This window comes from Mobula hypostoma, chromosome 4, assembly GCF_963921235.1.
Source record: "Mobula hypostoma chromosome 4, sMobHyp1.1, whole genome shotgun sequence".
Classification (NCBI taxonomy): Eukaryota; Metazoa; Chordata; class Chondrichthyes; order Myliobatiformes; family Myliobatidae; genus Mobula; species Mobula hypostoma.
This window is the reverse complement of record NC_086100.1, coordinates 166,862,757-166,882,087: the sequence shown is the minus strand read 5'-3', so window position 1 is coordinate 166,882,087 and position 19,331 is coordinate 166,862,757. Positions and strand designations below refer to the sequence as shown.

General features: G+C 44.5%; 1 protein-coding gene across 1 annotated transcript in view; it reads right to left on the bottom strand.

Annotated features, from left to right (window-relative positions):
• Nucleotides 1–19,331, bottom strand: part of LOC134345747 (probable E3 ubiquitin-protein ligase HERC4) — a 99,453-nt gene that overhangs the window by 64,984 nt on the left and 15,138 nt on the right. The window contains exons 5-9 of the mRNA XM_063046909.1: nt 17,386–17,477; nt 9,345–9,475; nt 7,715–7,854; nt 6,176–6,252; nt 1,646–1,770 (exon numbers count right to left, since the gene is read on the bottom strand). Coding sequence (XP_062902979.1) covers nt 1,646–1,770; nt 6,176–6,252; nt 7,715–7,854; nt 9,345–9,475; nt 17,386–17,477 — 565 coding nt within the window. The remainder of the gene's footprint in view (nt 1–1,645; nt 1,771–6,175; nt 6,253–7,714; nt 7,855–9,344; nt 9,476–17,385; nt 17,478–19,331) is intronic.

Here is a 19,331-nt window from a genome sequence, read left to right as displayed (position 1 = left end):
GATGATACCAGACCCGCTGAGTTCATTCAACATTTTTTTGTGTTTTGTTTTGGATTTCCAGCATCTGTGAACTTTCTTCTGTTTGTGAAGCTCCTCCATTTATCAGGAACACCAAATGGGAAACTGTGGATCATCAGAACCAGACTTCCATTGTTTCAACGCAACGACGGAAAGCTGTGATTCTAGGCCGAGTGGCCTCCCATTGCACACGTGTGTGACACCGGCCCTACCTCTGTGGTGTGAGGTGCTGATGAGCTCATCCAGCAGTTTGTTTGTTGCTCCAGGTTCCGCCATATGCAGGCTCTTGTGTCTCAGTACCTGATTTGCAGAAGCAATTTGGCTTGGTAACAAGCTCACTGACTTCCGTCTTTCACATCTTTTAAATTCAGTGGAACCCCATTTCCTGGGCTCCCTTCAAACACACAGGGACCCTGTTAAATTTATTATGTGACTGTAAAATCTGACAGAAGTGAACTCAAAGTGTGTTTGGTGATATATAATAGTCTGGAAAATCTGTTGGTGCAGCACCATCGAAAAGACGTTCCGATACCCCTGATATATATTGATCTCTATTTCTATGGAGGTATGATGGAAAGCGTAACTGGTTGCATTACAGTCTGGTGTGGAAGCTGCAAAATTCAGGATTGCAATGTACTGAAGATACAGCCGGATCTATCATTAGTCCAAACCCCCCACCATTGAGAACGTTCTCAAGAAGCAATGCCTCAAGAAGGCAGCATCCATCACAAAGGACCCTCACTATCTGGAACATTACCTCCTCATCTGACTACCATTGGGGAGAAGGGACAGGAGGCTGAAGAATCATACTCAATGATCCAGGAACAGCCTCTTCCCCTCCAACAGGAGATTTCTTAGCAGATCCTGAATACCACCTCATTTATTTATGTTTGTAATTTATAATAATTTGATGTCTCTTGCACTGTACTGCTGCCACAAAACAACAAATCTCATGTCATACAAGTCAAGAGCAATCTGATTCTGATCCTCTGCAATTTGCCCTTTAATGGTTTTGTGTTTGAAAGCAGAGTGTGTGCCCACTTGGAGAATTCCTTAGTTCAATCCGAGAGAGTGACCCGGACCGTTGTTGGCAATTCCTTCCTTCTTTCTGCTTCTCTGCTGTAAATACTTATGCTTCCCAATACATGCTGATGCATCCGCCTTCCCAATTTTGTTGTACACACTGTCACCCTTCCTCTTTTCCATGCCATTTTCTTCCTCTCCTGTTTCTACTTTTTCCTTCCTGTCTTGGACTTCCCTCAAATCTGTTAAATTCTAACACAAATTAAACAATGCAGATGCTAGAAATCCGAAGTAAAAAAGGAAATTCCTAAAACACTCAGCTGGTCAGGCAGCTTTTGTGGAAAGAAGGCTGAGTTAACACTTCAGATAAATGACCTTTCATCAGAAACTCAAGAGGCTTAATCATTCTGATGGAAGAACATTGACTCTGTTTCTCCCTCCACAGATGCTGTCTGACTTGCTGAGTAATTCCAATATTTTCTGTTTTCACTTCAGATTTTCCGTCTCCACAATTTTTTGCTTCTACCCACCTACTGAGTACAGGTGTCCAATCCCTGTTTAAATCAATGTGAGTCAAATTTAATCTGAAGAAAGTCACACATACTCTTTGAAGTTCTCCTGGAGGTCTGCATTTTCCATAGTCCTCCAGGCTTTCCAGAATGAATCTTCAGCTGTGACAATTCGCTTCAGAGGAATGAATGCATACTGGTCTTCGGCAGCAGGTGAAGCCTACAAATAAACCAAGGAAGCTAGCTTACTCTTGGAACACTAATGTAAGACACAAAATAACAGCAGAAAATGGCACTCACCATTGTAATGTGCAAACTGAGGTGACGTGGAGATAACCTTTATGTTCCAAAATAAAATAAGTTGACAAATCCACCATAAAATTTACAAAATAAGGCAGCCCACTTTCAACCTCCCTGGGAGCTCATGAAATTGTTTAGTTTAGTTTCCAATTTAACCTGCCACATAAAGTTAGGGGCTGCGGGTGTAATGCCTTCACATTGCACTTACAATATATGAAAAGAGATCATGGTTTATTTGCAAGGCAGATAACTCAAGTCACAGAGGAGCATTTGATGTCTCTGGGTCTGTACTTGATGGAGTTCAGAATAACGAGGGGGTTGGTCTCATTGAATCCCACTGGAGACTGAAATGAAGTGGATAGAGTGGACATGGAGAGGATGCTTCCATTAGTAAGAATCTAGGATCTGAGGGTACAGCCTCAGAATAAAGGGATACCCCATTAAAACAGATGAGGAGGGATTTATTCAGCCAGTGTGCTGAATCTGGAAATTCATTGCCACAGAGGGCAGTGGAGGTGAAGTTATTGTGTGTATTCAAGGCAGAGATTGATAGGCTTTGGTAAAGGGTATAAGGATTATGGAGAGAAGGCAGTAAAATGGGTTGAAGAATATTCAGCCATGACCACATGACCATAGAGTAGGAGCAGAATTGGGCCATTTGGCCCATCAGGTTGCTTCACCATTTCATCGTGGCTGATCCAGATTTGACAGGCCAGACGTATGCAGGCGACTCCTTAGTTCAGTTAACAGAAATGCACCATCACAGAATTCACAAATAACTATCAGAATATGTAGGATACAGAACAAAGAATTTTCCTCATGGGAAGTTGCGTGTCGGTTTTGATTTTATGTACAGCTCACATTTCCCGGTGCAGGGACAGATGACCTGGCTTCAAGTTATGGAAAACCACAACACAGATGGTTTCCTGGGAATGCAAGTCCCCTTAACACAGCATTGCCTGTACACCTGCTACAGTCTGAGTGTTTCAATCAGTCCTACTGTTGGACAACAGGTGCACACAAGACCCCCACCGCAATAAAAAATGTTTCAATGAGAGTATTTATATTCTTGTAACAAAACAACATTTTAGGTTCAAAAGGCTAACAAACGTAACCATGAAAGTTCACTCCTGCCTGTGGTAAATTGTTGACAGGAAAACATTTAACATTTACTCTCTCTTAGTCCTTCTCCCCTCTTTTTATTTTCCTTTCTGTATATGATGACTGAAATCTCATCTCTATACACTGACACATCATGTACATGCCTGCTCCCAAGGAAGTAAATTTGCCCACTTTCCTTCTATTTTTTAATAATAACATGAAAAAACAATTGCTGGAGGTACTGAGCAGGTAAGGCAGTGGGTCTATGAAGGGAGGAATAGTTTTAGTATTTCACCTCGATGATACATTGGTGAAGGAGTTGAGTACAAAGGTCAGGAACTCATGTTGTGGCTGTATAAAACTTTGGTTGGATCACGTTTGGAGTATTGTGTGCAGTTCTGGTTCCCTCAATACAGAGAGAACATAGAGGCTTTACAGAAGAGTTTCAGTAGGATGCTGTCTGGATTAGAGGGCACATTCCGCAAGGAGAGGTTGGACAAATCTGGATAGCGTTGGAGACTGAGTGCTGACCCGATACAAATATATAGAATTATGAGAGGCATGAATAGGGTAGATAGTCAGAGACTTTTTCCCCAGGATGGAAATATCAAATGCCAGAGGTCACAAATTTAAGACAGGGGAGGAATATTTAAAGGAGAGTTGCAAGGTAGGTTTTTTTTTACACAGATATTGGGAGGAACCTGGAATGGGCTGCTAGGGGAAGTAAAGGAAGTAAATTCAACAGCAATGTTTAAGAGACGTTTAAACAGACACATGAACAAATGGGAAATGGAGGGATAGAGACCATCTGTAGGCAAATGGGATTAGTTTGGATTGGCATTCTGGTTTAGCACAGACATGTGGGCTGAAGGGCCTGTTACTGTGTTGTACTGTTCTATAACCCACCCTCTCCTTCCTCACTCCAGGCCTTACTGGTGGAGCTATGTAATGTGATCTGAGTTCCCCCATCTCTAGATGAACTATTGACCCCTTGCCAAAAATCACCTCCCATTTCCAGCAAGTGGCTACACTCAAGATTATTGCTCCGAAATCCAGCATCAGTAGTCTCTTGGGTCTCCAAGCTGCTACCCTGGTTGTAGCAGGGGGTGGGGTGGGATGTGGGGGTGTGAGATGTTCTAATTATTCAAGGCTCCACCAATGCAGCAGTCACTACCTCTGATCTCCGTGGGGAAAAGCCTCAAGTAACATCACCTTCACCACTTGCAGCAGCTGTTACGACTTAAGGGCTTATCATAATCAAAAAATCGTTTGCACGTGGGCAAGATCTATTTTAAAAAGAAGCAAAGATAAAGCAGGATAATAGGGCTGAAAGGGATAATAAATCGGCCACGATGAAACAGCAGAATGGCCGATTTCTGCTATGTCTTATAGTCTAATCAGTAAAACAAGTTGAGAATTACCTTGAATGGTTCAATAACATTGATATAAGTGTAATCAATTCTTAGATGTGCATAAATTAATGAAAACATAATTTATAAGTAACTAATATATAGGAAAACACACACACACACACACACCAATTCATCACTCTGATACTCTGTCGCCTCTCAGTACTGTGTTTCTCCAGCTAAAGATAATAAAAAATCTCAGTGCTTCTCTAATTCTGCTTTTTTATAATAGTCAGGAACAGGAATCCTGCCTCTTGAACCATCTGTGGTATTCACTGATATAGTGGAACAGCACCTCCATCGATACCGTTTTCTAACACTAGCTCAATATCCCTTGTTTGCCATTATACCATAAATCTGTGGGCAAATGCACTGGAGGTCAGGCAGCATCTATGAAGGGAAATGGATTGTAAACATTCTGAGTCGAGTCCAGATCAAGGGCCTCCAGCTGAAACGTTGGCTCCCCATTTTCCTCCTTAGATGCTGCCTGACTCACTGAGTTCTTCCAGCATCTTGGTACGTTGCTCCAGATTTCCAGCATCTAAAATCTCTCTTATGTCTCCATAAGTCTACAGATCTGTATTTTTCTTGTCCTAATATTTGACACATGCCTCCATTCCAAAGTTCGTTTGCCAACTCTCCCTGTGAAACACCTTTCAACGCGTTATCATAGTTTAAGGAGTTTGTACATTCTCCCTGTGACGGCTTGGGTTTCCTCTGAGTGCTCCAGTTTCCTCCCACGTTCCAAAGTTAACAGGTTAATTGGTCACACGGGCGTAATTGGGCGACTTGGGCTGGTTGAGCTGGAAGGGCCTGTCACCTTACTGCACTGCTGAATAAATAAATCATGTGGGTGATTTTTTTTATAACAGGCACGCCTGGGCTCCAAAACATTCACAGAGTAGCCTTATTAACCAGAGATGGTATTGTAGATATCAAACATGTTCTTGTTGTCATCATACTTAGAGATCAGTAGAAAGCATAGAGCATGACATTTTCTTCCCTTCAAGATGTTGAGTGGACCAATTGGTAGCTTACAGCAAAAAGTTAATCCATTGATGGTGAGGATGTAATTTACATTTGGGTAGGTATTTCCTGAATGCACTGGCTTACCTGTCTGCAATATTATGACAAGTCACAAACTCAGACCCCAATAACTTGTATGAAGGCAGCTTATACATACTGGGCACCAATGAGCTGAGTAACATCTCCCAGCCTGACAACTGCCTTAGATCAGTGCACACCTACAGCTTTAATCCTTTCACCAATGGCGGCTGCGCCTTTAGAAGCCAAGGTCTTGATTACCTGCCTACGCCACCTTCTGATTGCTTTTACAGACTTCGGGTGATTTTTCCTACCTGATGGTTTTATGCTAGATTTAGTTTCACAAATCCTAAACTGACAATGATAAACATGTGGATGATTTTTTTTAAACTGTTGTTCCTGAGCTCCAAAACATTCATGGTGCAACCTCATTAACAGCCAACTCAGAAGGGCACTCACTGACACTTCTCACGATCCGATACCTGCACTGGAGCATCAAACGAATTGTGGCTTTGACATCTGGGCATTGTGTTCTGCCCAAAATGGGAAGGCAAACCAGACACAGGACATGCTGAGGATTGCACTTGTTACAGAGAGTCCTGGGCATGTTGCAGGGGCAAAACAGAACGGTGAAGCATGCTTGATTAGAAAATCAAATCAGCATTGTTCCAGTTCCACTGGATTCAGTGGAATGGGTGGCATTGACAGGGAAATGTGTTGACACAACTGGGCTATACTAGACAGACTGGAATTCTGAAGTGTATTTCTTACCTTGAGAGCAAAGCACAATGCAAAGCTTTGATCAGCACCTGCAAAAATCTTTTTCACGGCTGGCTGGAGCATACCATCTGTGGAGAGCCAAAGGGAAGGAAAGTATTTGCATGTTCACAGTACCTTTCACATCAGCAGTTACTCATAGGGACTTCACAAACCAGGGAAAACTTTGTAAGTGTAGATACCATTCGAGGGATTGTTGGGGGGTGGGTGGGGAAGAGTCAGAGCGGAGTGAGTGGGAGGCATGGGGAGGGGGTGGGAGGGGAGAGAGAGATAAAGAAAACGAAGTAGGAAGAGGGAGAGAAAGATTGAGAGGGAAAGAGAGAGAAAGACTGAGAGGAGAGAGAGAGAGAGATGGAAGAGTGGCAGAGGGAGCGAGAAAAGGGGTGAGAGAGAAGGGGAGGGGTGAGAGGGAGAAAGTCACAAAGAAGCCGATCTGTATACAGCAGGTTCCCACAAACAGCAAGCTGTTAATAATCAGATGATCTGTTTAACTTAGTCTTTAACTTGATGGATAAACATCGGCATGGGGAACTTCCTTCAATATTCTACACTGGAACGTTACTTACAGACCTGTAGGAGGGATCCTGGGTTAAAATGGTGAGCCCTTTGACAGTTCAATACTCCCCCAGTAATTCACCTCCAAGAGTGACACAGCTTCTTTGGTAACTTCACCTCCTAATGTATGGTGCTCCCTCCATACTGCCAGTCCAATAAAGCACAATCTCCTTGGTAATATCTTTCCCTGTATTGCCTCCCTGACTGTATAACACTCCCTCAGTTCTGGCCCACTTATATACAGTGAGGCACTGCCTTAGTACTGTCCCTCAACAATGCAGTTTGACTCTTTAATCGAATGCTGCCAAAAATGTGCCTCCTTAATACAATTTCTCTGACAATATGGCCTAGCACTGCCCTTCCCACACTGAGCACTTTCTCAGTACTCCCCCTCTCACTGTTTGACACTCCAATGTACCACCCCTCCCACAGTGCAGTGCTCCCTCAGTACTGTCCCTCCCATGGTGTGGCATTCCCTCAGTACCGGTGCTCCCTCAATACCACCTCTCCCACAGTGCGCTGCTACCTCAGTACTGCCCCTTCCACAGTGAGGCGCACCCTCAGCACAGCTAATGGAGCTGCTGCCTCACAACCCCTGAGTCCTATCCTGACCTAGGTGCTCTCAATGTGGAGTCTGTGTGTTCTCACTGACCATATGGGTTTCCTCCGTTGTTTACGGTGACCAGTTGGCCACTGTACATAGCCCCTGGTGCGTGGGTGAGTGGTACAATTAAGGGGGGGCATTGATGGGAATGTGATGAGAGTAAAATGGAATTGGTGTAATTGCGTGGTCAATGGTTAGCACAGACTCAGTGGGGTGAATGTCCTATTTCCGTACCATATCGCTATGGCAACACTCCCACAGTGTGCCTCTCTCAGTACTGGCCTCTCTCACCAATGGTCAGTGCTGTAAAGTGGAAGACTACCAGTAGGTGAACATTCAACAACAATGAGAAATAGCAAGGGCTGCTCTCCTACCAGGATTAGCTTCCATTGAGAATGAGACCAGACGAGGCACAAACTGGTCACGGGCTTCTCCGCTTCCCAACCGCCCATTCTCCCCTCGGCCAAAGGAGTAGAGTTTCCTTGATGCGGCACTGTACACCAAAGTGTGGTAACTGCAAAACACATTCATCTTAAAAAAAAACTGGAAACCTAAGATCAAATGCTACCTTATCCATGTGTAGAGCTACTCTCAGTGTACAATAGGCTTGGACCCCAAGACCTCTCTGTACCTCAGTGCTAATAAGGGGTAGACCATGAACTGTGAACTTCCCCTTCCATTTGATTGCCCGGGGAGGAGACTGGCAGAGACAGTGTGGCACAGAGCAGAGGCACAGTGGGCATGCTGGAGTCCATGCTCGGCTTGGGACCGGCCCTTCCCATCAGTGCTGCCCTCCAGTGATCGCTTGATGGAAGACAAGCTGGATTGTGCTTGTCTGCGGCTGCAGTCACAGGTGTTGTGGAGCTACTGCGTGCTTGTTCTTGCAGAAACGTGATTCCAGAGCAGTTGGCCCAGGAGGAACGCTGCTACGTTTGGTTATACTCATGTGTATGGTTGAATGATAGTTAAACTTGATCAAAGTATAACACCTCAAACTTGCCCGCATTATACTCTATCTGCCACTTATCTACACATCCTGTATCTCTGTGATCTGATATAGATCTGGAAGTAATACAGCATGCTATATTCTTTAATTGTCCTTTACACTATATACAACTCCACAAATCTCCATGTCATCTACAAATTTGGTAATTGTCCCATCTACGATCTCATCCAAATCACTAACAAGAGGTGCCAGCACTGATCCTTGCAGAACACCGCTGGTCACACACTTCCAGCCAGAACAACAGCTTTGCATTCCTACTCTTTCTTCTATGGGCAGGCCAATTCCAAGTCTAATCCTGCAATTTTCCTTGAATCCCATGCATCTTTATCTTGTGAATAAGTCTACCACGAGGACATTATGAAATGGATTACCACAGTCTATGTAGATAACATCTACTGCTTTACCCTCATCAAGCTCCTTTGTCACATCCTCAAAAGCAAGTCTATAGGCATGATCTACCTTGTACAAAGCCACGCTGACTAAGAACCTCGGGGTGTTTATGTTGTGAAACTTGTTATTCTGCCACAGCAGAACAAAGCAAGACATAAAAATTAATGTACATTACAAAAGTAATCAGAACAAAAGATAAATAACGAGGTAGCGATCATGGGTTCGTAGGTTAAAAATGAACTCTTAATGTCCCAGTCGGGCTCATCAAAGGCCGTGCACTGTGCTTCCTTTGTAAGTGTAACATTATCCTACGTTCTGTTTTCCTATTTACTACTTCGATGGATGGAACAATCTGTCTGATGGGATGCTTTCCACTACATCTCGGCACTTGTGAAAACAATGAACCGATAAAGGGCCCAGGTAAACCCAGACACCTGGGCTCCATCCCAGATACCCAGGACAAAAACAAGGCCAACTTCGGACCTTCCACTATGTTTTAGCAGCAGTTTCCTAACACTCTGCCCATCATTGTCTCTGTCACCATTCCCATCATTTACCTGTTACTGCAAAAAGTACATCCCCTATACCCAAGTATTTTATCAGCTTACCTCCCACATGCAATCTGAGAGACTTTAATTCCACACAGAACATTAAGCAGGCCAGGTTCCAGCTCGTTTGTTGTTGAGTTGTGCCCAAGTTGCCCATAATTCCCAGCTCCAAAGGTGAAAACAAGTCCATCCTGGAGAAGACACAACTTCCAGTTAACCGGTACCTCACACAGCCAGACAGTCCGAGGGTTACACAGGAATGTCAGTCAGTAAACTGCTGACCTTAACATACAGATGAGGTACAAGTGAACCCCTGTGTTATGGCAGTTTGGATCTCAGAAATTCACCCACACAGAATTCACCAAACTCTGAGGTAAGGAATTAAAACTTTCAATTTGCATTTCTTGACACATGCTCAGATGAAATGGCTTCGCACTTGAGAAAATCCCAATACAGATTTCTTGAAACACAACCCTTGTAACATGGTGGGCTCCTGCAGAGGGACAAGCGAGCAAAGGGCTGATCGAAGAGGAGGAGAAGGATGCCAAGAGATTTCAGGAGGGAACCCCGGAGCTAGGAGCCCACACAGCTGAAGATATGGCTTCCAATGGTGGAGTGATGGGAATCAGGCAGTGTGAAAACCTAGAAGAACAGAGGATTCCAGTTATGAAGGAGTTTACAGAGTTGTGGAGGGAGGTTTAAAGAGTAGAATGAATATGAGGGCAAAGCTTGGCTGTGCACCAGTGCAGATAGTAAGCAGAGAGCAATGTGCAAAGTGATCCTGGGGTGAGTCTAGCTCACACAGGTGAGAATACGGAATTAAACTCGGCAGGTGTTCTCTGACAATTGGTGTAGTATCCAAGTAGTCCAGCAGGACAGAACAAACTCTTCAGGATCCAGGAAGAGTCAGGTCTGGTTTGGTGGCTGTTGTGATCAGGTGAATGAACTCAATGCTGTCCTGAGGTGGTAGTGATGGTGGTGAGGGGGGGAGTTCTGCATTGTCAGAGGTGCTGTGTCATTTGTAACATTCACCCAAGGCACAGTCTCTCCACAAACGAAGGTAAAAAGGTAGAATTATTTTAAGAACAAAAGGTGAGATTTTTATTCCTTGCAGTTTAGAAGAATAAGAGGTGACCTTATAGGTAAAGGTTAGTTCTATTTGTCACAGGTACATCAGCACATACAGTAAAATATGTCATCTGTCAAATCAAATCAGCCGGCAAGTGTCACATGCTTGTGACACCAACATAGCATGCCCGTAACTCACTGACTCTAACCCGTACACTCTGGAATGTGGGAGGAAACCAGAGCACCTGGAGGAAACCCACGTGATCACGGGAAGCATAAACAGACTCCTTACAGACAGTGGGGGGGGGTGGGGGGGATTGAATCCTGATCTTACAGCCGGCGCTGTGCTAACCACTATGCTACGGTGACTTTATTCAAACATATAACTAGAGTTGCAGGAGGATGGGAACCAGAGTGCCAGGACAGATAGCGGAGAGGGTGTGGAGACAAATGTTGGTAAGACCTCAGACAAAGTCAGGAATCGAAAGGTTGAGCATGGTGCAACTAAAGTTCTAACTGCTCTATTGCAGACCACCCAACAGTCTGCAGGATTTAGGAGAACAAATTTGTAGGGAAGTCCAAGACTGTTGTAAGGAATATAAAGTTGTTATAGTAGGTGATTTTAACTTTACATATATTGACCAGGAGACCCATGCTGTGAAACGACTAGATGGGATAGAGTTTGTCAAATGTGTTCAGGAAGGTTTCCTTAAATCAGTTCATAAAAGTCCCAGTGACAGTGTGTGTTACTTGATCACTATTAGGGAATGAGACAGGAAAGATGACAGAAATTTGTGAATCTAGTGACTATAATGCCATTAGTTTCAAGGTAAATATGGAAAAATATAAGTATGGTCCTCGGGTTGAGATTCTAAATCGGAGAAAGGCCAGTGTTGATGGTATCAGAAAGGATCTAGCAAGGTGGATTGGGACACGTTGTTTTCTGGCAAAAGTGTACTTGGTAAGTGAGAGGCTTTCATATGTGAAGCTTTGAGAGTACAGAACTTGTATGTCCCTGTCAGAATAGAAGGATGGCAAGTTTAGGAAACCCTGGTTTTAGAGAGATATTAAGAAAAAGGAGGTGCATAACACATATAGGCAGACAGGCACAAATGAGGTATTTGAGGAGTATAAGAAATGCAAGAGAACACTTAAGAAGTAAATCAGGAGTGTTAAAAGAAGGCATGAGGTTGCTCGAGCAGACAAAGTGAAGGAGAATCCTAACAGCTTCACAGATAAACACCAGCAAGGGACAAAATTGGTCCTCTTGAGGATCAGAATGGTAATCAATGCATAGAGATGAAAGAGATGGTGGAGACCTTAAATGGATATTTTGCATTTGAGTTTACTCGGGAGACAGACACAGGGTCTACAGAAGTGAAGCAAAGCAGCAGTGAGTTCATGGACCCTATATACATTACAGAGGAGGAGGTATTTGCAGTCTTGAGGCAAATTAGGGTAGATAAATCCCCAGAGCCTGACAAGGTGTTGATTCAAACCCTGTGGGAGACAAGTGCAGAAATCACAGGGGCCTTGGCAGAGATATTTCAATCATCCTTAGTGACAAGTGAGATACCAGAGGACTGGAGGATAGCCAATGTTGTTTCGCTGTTTAAGAAAGGCTCTAAAAATAAACCTGGAAATTATAGGCTGTGAGCCTGACATCAGTAGTGGGAAAGTTATTAGAAGATATTCTAAGGGACTGGATATATGAGTATTTGGATAGACGGGGACTGATCAGGGATAGTCAATATGGCTTCATGCATGGTAGGTCATGTCTAACCAATGTTATAGAGTTTTTCAAGGAAGTTACCAGGTAAGTTGATGAAGACAAGGCAGTTGATGTTGACTACATGGACTCTAGCAAGACTTTTGGCAAGGTCCCGTATGGGAGGTTGGTCAAGAAGGTTCAGTCGCTTGGCATCAGGATGAGGTGGGAAATTGGTGTGGTAAACCATATATGCTGACTGCCCCTGTGGCTCCTCCCACAGACCCCTGAATAAAGGCGATTGGGCCATGACTCCTCCCCTCAGTCCAGGGGCAGACACTCAGCATGCCGGAGGTCATATTTTACTGCTAATAAAAGCCTTTCAGTATTTACTCTACTTCCAGTCTTTTGGAGTTATTGATGGTGCATCAATTGGATTAGACATTAACTTCACAGGTGTAAGGGGGTTTCGTCTTTAATGTTACTGTGTAGGCTAATTAAAATAGCTTCTTTGTTATGTTATACTTGGGAATGCTTCTTTGTTATGTTAAACGCTGAGAAAATTCTTGCGCTGGCAGTTTGTTTCGGATTATCTACTGATAAGAGGACAAATGAACCAATTGGGTTAGTTGTTATGCCTGTGGGGTGTCTGTAAGAGATTGTATGCGTGGGGTTTTGGGGGGAGAAGGCAGGAGAGAGAGACAGAGGATGGACCAGGTGCTGTGATGTCTGCTAATGGGGTCGGACCCCGAGCGGGGCGCTCGGCGAGGAGACGGAGACGGACTCATGTGCAGCGTCTGGTCGACCACCGTTGTTGGTCTCAGGCGGCCGGTCGAGGTGGTCCGAGGGGTCGCAGGGTGAAGAAAAAGGGTCCTGAGCTCCAACTGTTTGTGCACGAAGAGATTGAACTTTGATAAGTGTGGTGCCTTTTATTTTCCTTTTATATTTTATTCTCTATTAATTATATAGTTCCAGTCATATCTATAAACTGTAAATCATTTAATCGTATCTGGTGTATTGTCTGTTATTTGGTGGGGTGGGGTACATCACATAGCATCCACACAAACTATTACCCAGTTTGGCGGGACTGAGGGCTGTTTCCCTAGACGACAGCGAGCCGAGTGACCCTGAGGGTGGCCGGGGGCTACACAGGAAAAGCTAGAGAGTGGTAGTAGCTGGTTGCCTCCCTGACTGGAGCCTGTAACCAGTGGAGTGCTGCAAGGATCGGTGCTGGGCCTATTGTTGTTTGTCATCTATATCAACAATCTGGATGATAATGTAGTAAACTGGATCAGCAAATTTGCAGATGGCCCTAAGACCCCAAGTTTAAACTAATTTGCAAGCGGGATGGGATCCGGAGCAATAGAGCAGTGAAAGAAGTGCATGGAGTAAAGCCAGATCTAACATATAGAGAGGCTTTGAGGAAAGAGAAGCAGAATAAACGGTGTAAAGACAGTAAGGTAGAAGGGCTGAAGTGCGTGTACTTCAATGCAAGAAGCATCAGGAACAAAGGTGATGAACTGAGAGCTTGGATACGTACATGGAATTATGATGCAGTGGCCATTACAGAGACTTGGCTGGCACCAGGCCAGGAATGGATTCTCAATATTCCTGGATTTCAGTGCTTTAAAAGGGATAGAGAGGAGGGGGTAAAAGGGGAGGAGGGGTGGCATTACTGGTCAGGGATACTATTACAGCTACAGAAAGGGTGGGTAAAATAGCAGGATCCTCTTTTGAGTCAGTATGGGTGGAAGTCAGGAACAGGAAGGGAGCAGTTACTCTATTGGGGGTATTCTATAGGCCCCCTGGCAGCAGCAGAGATACAGAGGCGCAGATTGGGAGGCAGATTTTGGAAAGGTGCAAAAATAACAGGGTTGTTATCATGGGTGACTTTAACTTCCCTGATATTGATTGGCACCTGATTAGTTCCAAGGGTTTAGATGGGGCAGAGTTTGTTAAGTGTGTCCAGGACAGATTCCTGTCACAGTATGTTGACAGGACAACTCGGGGGAATGCCATACTAGATCTAGTATTAGGTAACGAACCGGGTCAGGTCACAGATCTCTCAGTGGGTGAGCATCTGGAGGACAGTGACCACCGCTCCCTGGCCTTTAGCATTATCATGGAAAAGGACAGAATCAGAGAGGACGGGAAAATTTTTAATTGAGGAAGGGCAAATTATGAGGCTATAAGGCTAGAACTTGCGGGTGTGAATTGGGATGATGCTTTTGCAGAGAAATGTACTATGGACATGTGGACGATGTTATGAGATCTCTTGCAAGATGACAGGGATAAATTTGTCCCGGTGAGGAAGATAAAGAATGGTAGGGTGAAGGAACCATGGGTGACAAGTGAGGTGGAAAATCTAGCCAGGTGGAAGAAAGCAGCATACATGAGGTTTCAGGAAGCAAAGATCAGATAGGTCTATTGAGGAATATAGGGTAGCAAGAAAGGAGCTTAAGAAGGGGCTGAGAAGAGCAAGAAAGGGGCATGAGAAGGCCTTGGCAAGTAGGGTAAAGGAAAACCCCAAGGCATTCTTCAATTATGTAAAGAACAAAAGGATGACAGGAGTGAAGGTAGGACCAATTAGGGATAAAGGTGGGAAGATGTGCCTGGAAGCTATGGAAGTGAGCGAGGTCCTCAATGAATACTTCTGTTTGGTATTCACCAATGAGAGGGAACTTGATGATGGTGAGGACAATATGAGTGAAATTGATGTTCTGGAGCATGTTGACATTAAAGGAGAGGAGGTGTTGGAGCTGTTAGAATACATTAGGACAGATAAGTCCTCGGGGCCTTACGGAGTATTCCTCAGGCTGCTCCACGAGGCGAGGGAAGAGATTGGTGAGCCTCTGGCTAGGATCTTTATGTCCTTGTTGTCCACAGGAATGGTACCGGAGGATCGGAGGGAGGCGAATGTTGTCCCCTTGTTCAAAAAAGGTAGTAGGGATAGTCCGGGTAATTATAGACCACTGACCCTTACGTCTGTGGTGGGAAAGCTGTTGGAAAAAATTCTTAGAGATAGGATCTCTGGGCATTTAGAGAATCATGGTATGATCAGGGACTGTCAGCATGGCTTTGTGAAAGGCAGATCGTGTCTAACAAGCCTGATAGAGTTCTTTGAGGAGGTGACCAGGCATATAGATGAGCGTAGTGCAGTGGATGTGATCTATATGGATTTTAGTAAGGCATTTGACAAGGTTCCACATGGTAGGCTTATTCAGAAAGTCAGAAGGCATAGGATCCAGGGAAGTTTGGCCAGGTGGATTCAGAATTGGCTTGCCTGCAGAAGGCAGAGGTTCGTGGTGGAGGGAGTACATTCAGATTGGAGGGTTGTGACTGGTGGTGTCCCACAAGGATCTGTTCTGGGACCTCTACTTTTCGTGATTTTTATTAACGACCTGGATGTGGGGGTAGAAGGGTGGGTTGGCAAGTTTGCAGATAACACAAAGGTTGGTGGTGTTGTAGATAGTGTAGAGGATTGTCAAAGATCGCAGAGAGACATTGATAGGTTGCAGTAGTGGGCTGAGAAGTGGCAGATGGAGTTCAACCCGGAGAAGTGTGAGGTGGTACACTTTGGAAGGACAAACTCCAAGTCAGAGTACAAAGTAAATGGCAGGATACTTGGTAGTGTGGAGGAGCAGAGGGATCTGGGGTTACACGTTCACAGATCCCTGAAAGTTGCCTCACAGATAGATAGGGTAGTTAAGAAAGCTTATGGGATGTTAGCTTTCATAAATTGAGGGATAGAATTTAAGAGTCGCAAGGTAATGATGCAGCTCTATAAAACTCTGGTTAGGCCACACTTGGAGTACTGTGTCCATTTCTGGTTGTCTCACTATAGGAAGAATGTGGAAGCATTGGAAAGGGTACAGAGGAGATTTACCAGGATGCTGCCTGGTTTAGAGAGTATGGATTATGATCAGAGATTAAGGGAGCTAGGGCTTTACTCTTTGGAGAGAAGGAGGATGAGAGGAGACATGATTGAGGTATACAAGATATTAAGAGGAATAGATAGAGTGGATAGCCAGCGCCTCTTCCCCAGGGCACCACTGCTCAATACAAGAGGACATGGCTTTAAGGTAAGGGGTGGGAAGTTCAAGGGGGATATTAGAGGAAGGTTTTTTACTCAGAGAGTGGTTGGTGCGTGGAATGCACTGCCTGAGTCAGTGGTGGAGGCAGATACACTAGTGAAATTTAAGAGACTACTAGACAGGTATATGGAAGAATTTAAGGTGGGGGGGGGTTATATGGGAGGCAGGGTTTGAGGGTCGGCACAATAATGTGGGCCAAAGGGCCAGTACTGTGCTGTACTTTCTATGTTCTATGTTCTATTGGGGCTGCAGTGGACAGCGATGAAGGCTATTATGGCTTGCAGCAGGACCTAGACGCTGGAAAAATGGCAGGGGGAATTTAATGCAGGCAAGTGTGAGGTGTTGTACTTTGGTAGGATAAACCAGGGTAGGACTTACACAGTGAGTGACAGGGCACTGAAAAGTGCAGTAGAACAAAGGGATCTGGGAATACGTGCATAATTCATTGAAAGTAGATAAGGTTATAAAGAAATTTTTTGGCACATAGGGCTTCATAAATCAAAATATTGAATACAGGAGATGGGATATTATGTTGAAGTTATGTAAGACATTGCTGAGGCCTAACTTGGAGTATGGTGTACAGTTTGGTCATGAACCTACAGGAAAGATGTAAGTAAGTTTGAAAGGGTACTGAGAAAATTTACAAGGATGTTGTCGGGACTTCAGGACCAGAGGTATAAGGAAAGATTGAAAAGATTAGGACTTTATTCCTTGGAACATGGAGGATTGAGAGGAGATTTGACAGAGGTATACAAGAATATGAGGGGTATAGTTAGGGTAAATGCAAGCAGGCTTTTTCCACTGGGGTCAGGTAGACTACAACTGGAGGTCATGGGCTTACGATGAGAGGTGAAAAGTTTAAGGGGAACATGAGGGGAAACCCCTTCACTCAGAGGATTGTAAGACTGTGGTACGAGCTGCCAGTGCAAGTGGTGCATGCAAGCTCACTTTCAATGTTTCAAGAGAAGTTTGGATAGGTACATGGATTATAGGGGTATGGATGGCTATGATCTGAGTGCAGGCCAGCGTAGATCAGCCAAGGTCCTATTAAAAGGTGGAAAAAGCTTGAGGGGCTGAGTGCCCTACTCCTACTCCGAGCTTTTTGTGTCAGTGAGATGTTCCCAATACTCTGGCTGATATTTGTTTGTCCCCCAATATCAGTAAGGTGTAGGACAGAAATATAAGCCGCACCCTTGTAATGGTTACAATCTTAGGTTATGTAGGAACAAACCTTATTCAGCACAGCCGTGTGGTGGGCCCCACAGGACACATAGATGACTCGCTTAAACTGCAGCATCTCCACATGAGTGGGTTGATATCGAACTGTAACGAGAAAACAGGCTCAGTCAAGAGCATGCCTTCCCCTGAGGTGTGCAGCTGGGACTCTGCACACATTGAGGAGTGATCAGACACCGCAGATCAGGGGTTCTCAACCAGGGTTCCGCGAGAGGTCGCCATTAAATAAAATAAACATTGCTTTTTGATCTTCATGCAACGCTAGTGCTCGCAGTGGTGGGCAGTGACCCTCCCCCCCCTTAGAAATCTCGTTCGAGGTCTCAGCTCAGTATGGCAGTGGGCAGTCAGACCGTGCTTATTCTCAGTTTTTGACGCGAGATCAGGGAGGCCGTTGATAATTGGTGAGCACTGTATTGCACGGAGGGGAGGACGGTAGGCTGATAAGTGGTGAGCGCTGTATTGCACGGGGGGAGGACGGTAGGCTGATAACTGGTGAGCGCTGTATTGCACGGGGGAGGACGGTAGGTTGATAAGTGGTGAGCGCTGTATTGCACGGGGGGAGGACGGTAGGCTGATAAGTGGTGAGCGCTGTATTGCATGGGGGGAGGACGGTAGGCTGATAAGTGGTGAGCGCTGTATTGCACGGGGGGAGGACGGTAGGCTGATAAGTGGTGAGCGCTGTATTGCACAGGGGGGAGGACGGTAGGCTGATAAGGAGTGAGAAGTGCATTTTCTGAGTATTGAATAGACTCTCCCTACTTGGACTGTGACGTCAGCTCTCAACAGGGTGCTTGAGCCGAAAGGTGAATTGTAGTAATATCTTCAAGAAAATAGTAGGCCAGAATTTGCTAAGCGCTTTGAAGATGAAGAATGGCTGCAGAAACTTAACAGACATTTTTCATCCTATGAACCAGTTGAACAGGTCTCTGCAAGGTCCTGGAGAAAATGTTTTGACTTCAAGTGACAAGACTCTTGGACAAAAGGAAATTGAATCTTTGGAAAAATCATGTTGCAAAAGGAAATCTTGAATTGTTTCCACTACTGCTTGGACATGAGAGTGAGGAAAGATATTAGAAAGTCTCGAGTCTTATTGAAAACCACCTGGAAGAACTGCAGAACAAAATTGAGCAGTGTTCTCCCTCCCTTTCAACACAAGTGTATGACTAGGTGAGGGACCCTTACTCTGAATTTTCTGCTCAGCCTGAGAACTTAACTTTGAGAGGAGAGGAGGAACTTTGTGAGCTTCACTCTGATCGTGAACTCAAGATGAAATTTACTGACCCGCCTCTGGACAAGTTCTGGATTTCTGTGAAAGAAGAGTATCCTGCCATTCATAGGAAAGCAATGAACATTTTACCGCAGTTTTCAACTTCTTACATGTGTGAGCAAACTTTTTCTTGTTTGACAAGCGTCAAAAGCAAGGATAGGAATCGTCTCATTTCAGTTGACGGTAAAATTTATGTGTGTTTATCTCAAATTCAACCCAGAATTGAGAAATTTATTATGTTTGCCTTATGAATTTTTAAAATTTATGAAAGAGAAAGAAAGAGTAATTTCAAGAAAGGTATGCTAAGCTTAACTATCTGTTTTTTTTCCCAAGAAAGGTTGGTTAAAAATTCATTCTCTACCCAAAAAAGCATTGACGATTATTTTTGGGTTATTACTGATCACGCTAATCTACCATGAGCTCTAGAGAGAATAGTTTTTATGCAGGGGTTCTGAGACCTGAAAATTATTTCAAGCATTCCTTCAGGGCAAAAAGGTTGAGAAAGGCTGCTGTAGGTCAAACAATAGCCGTCCCAAACCTCACATGGAGATCCAATCATGACTTCCAATTTCCAATCATCCAGCTGCTCCACACTAAGTCTGTTCTGTTATTCCATTATGGTGATGGGCCAAAGGCCCTGTTTCTGAGTGTACAGATTGGATTGAAAACTGTAT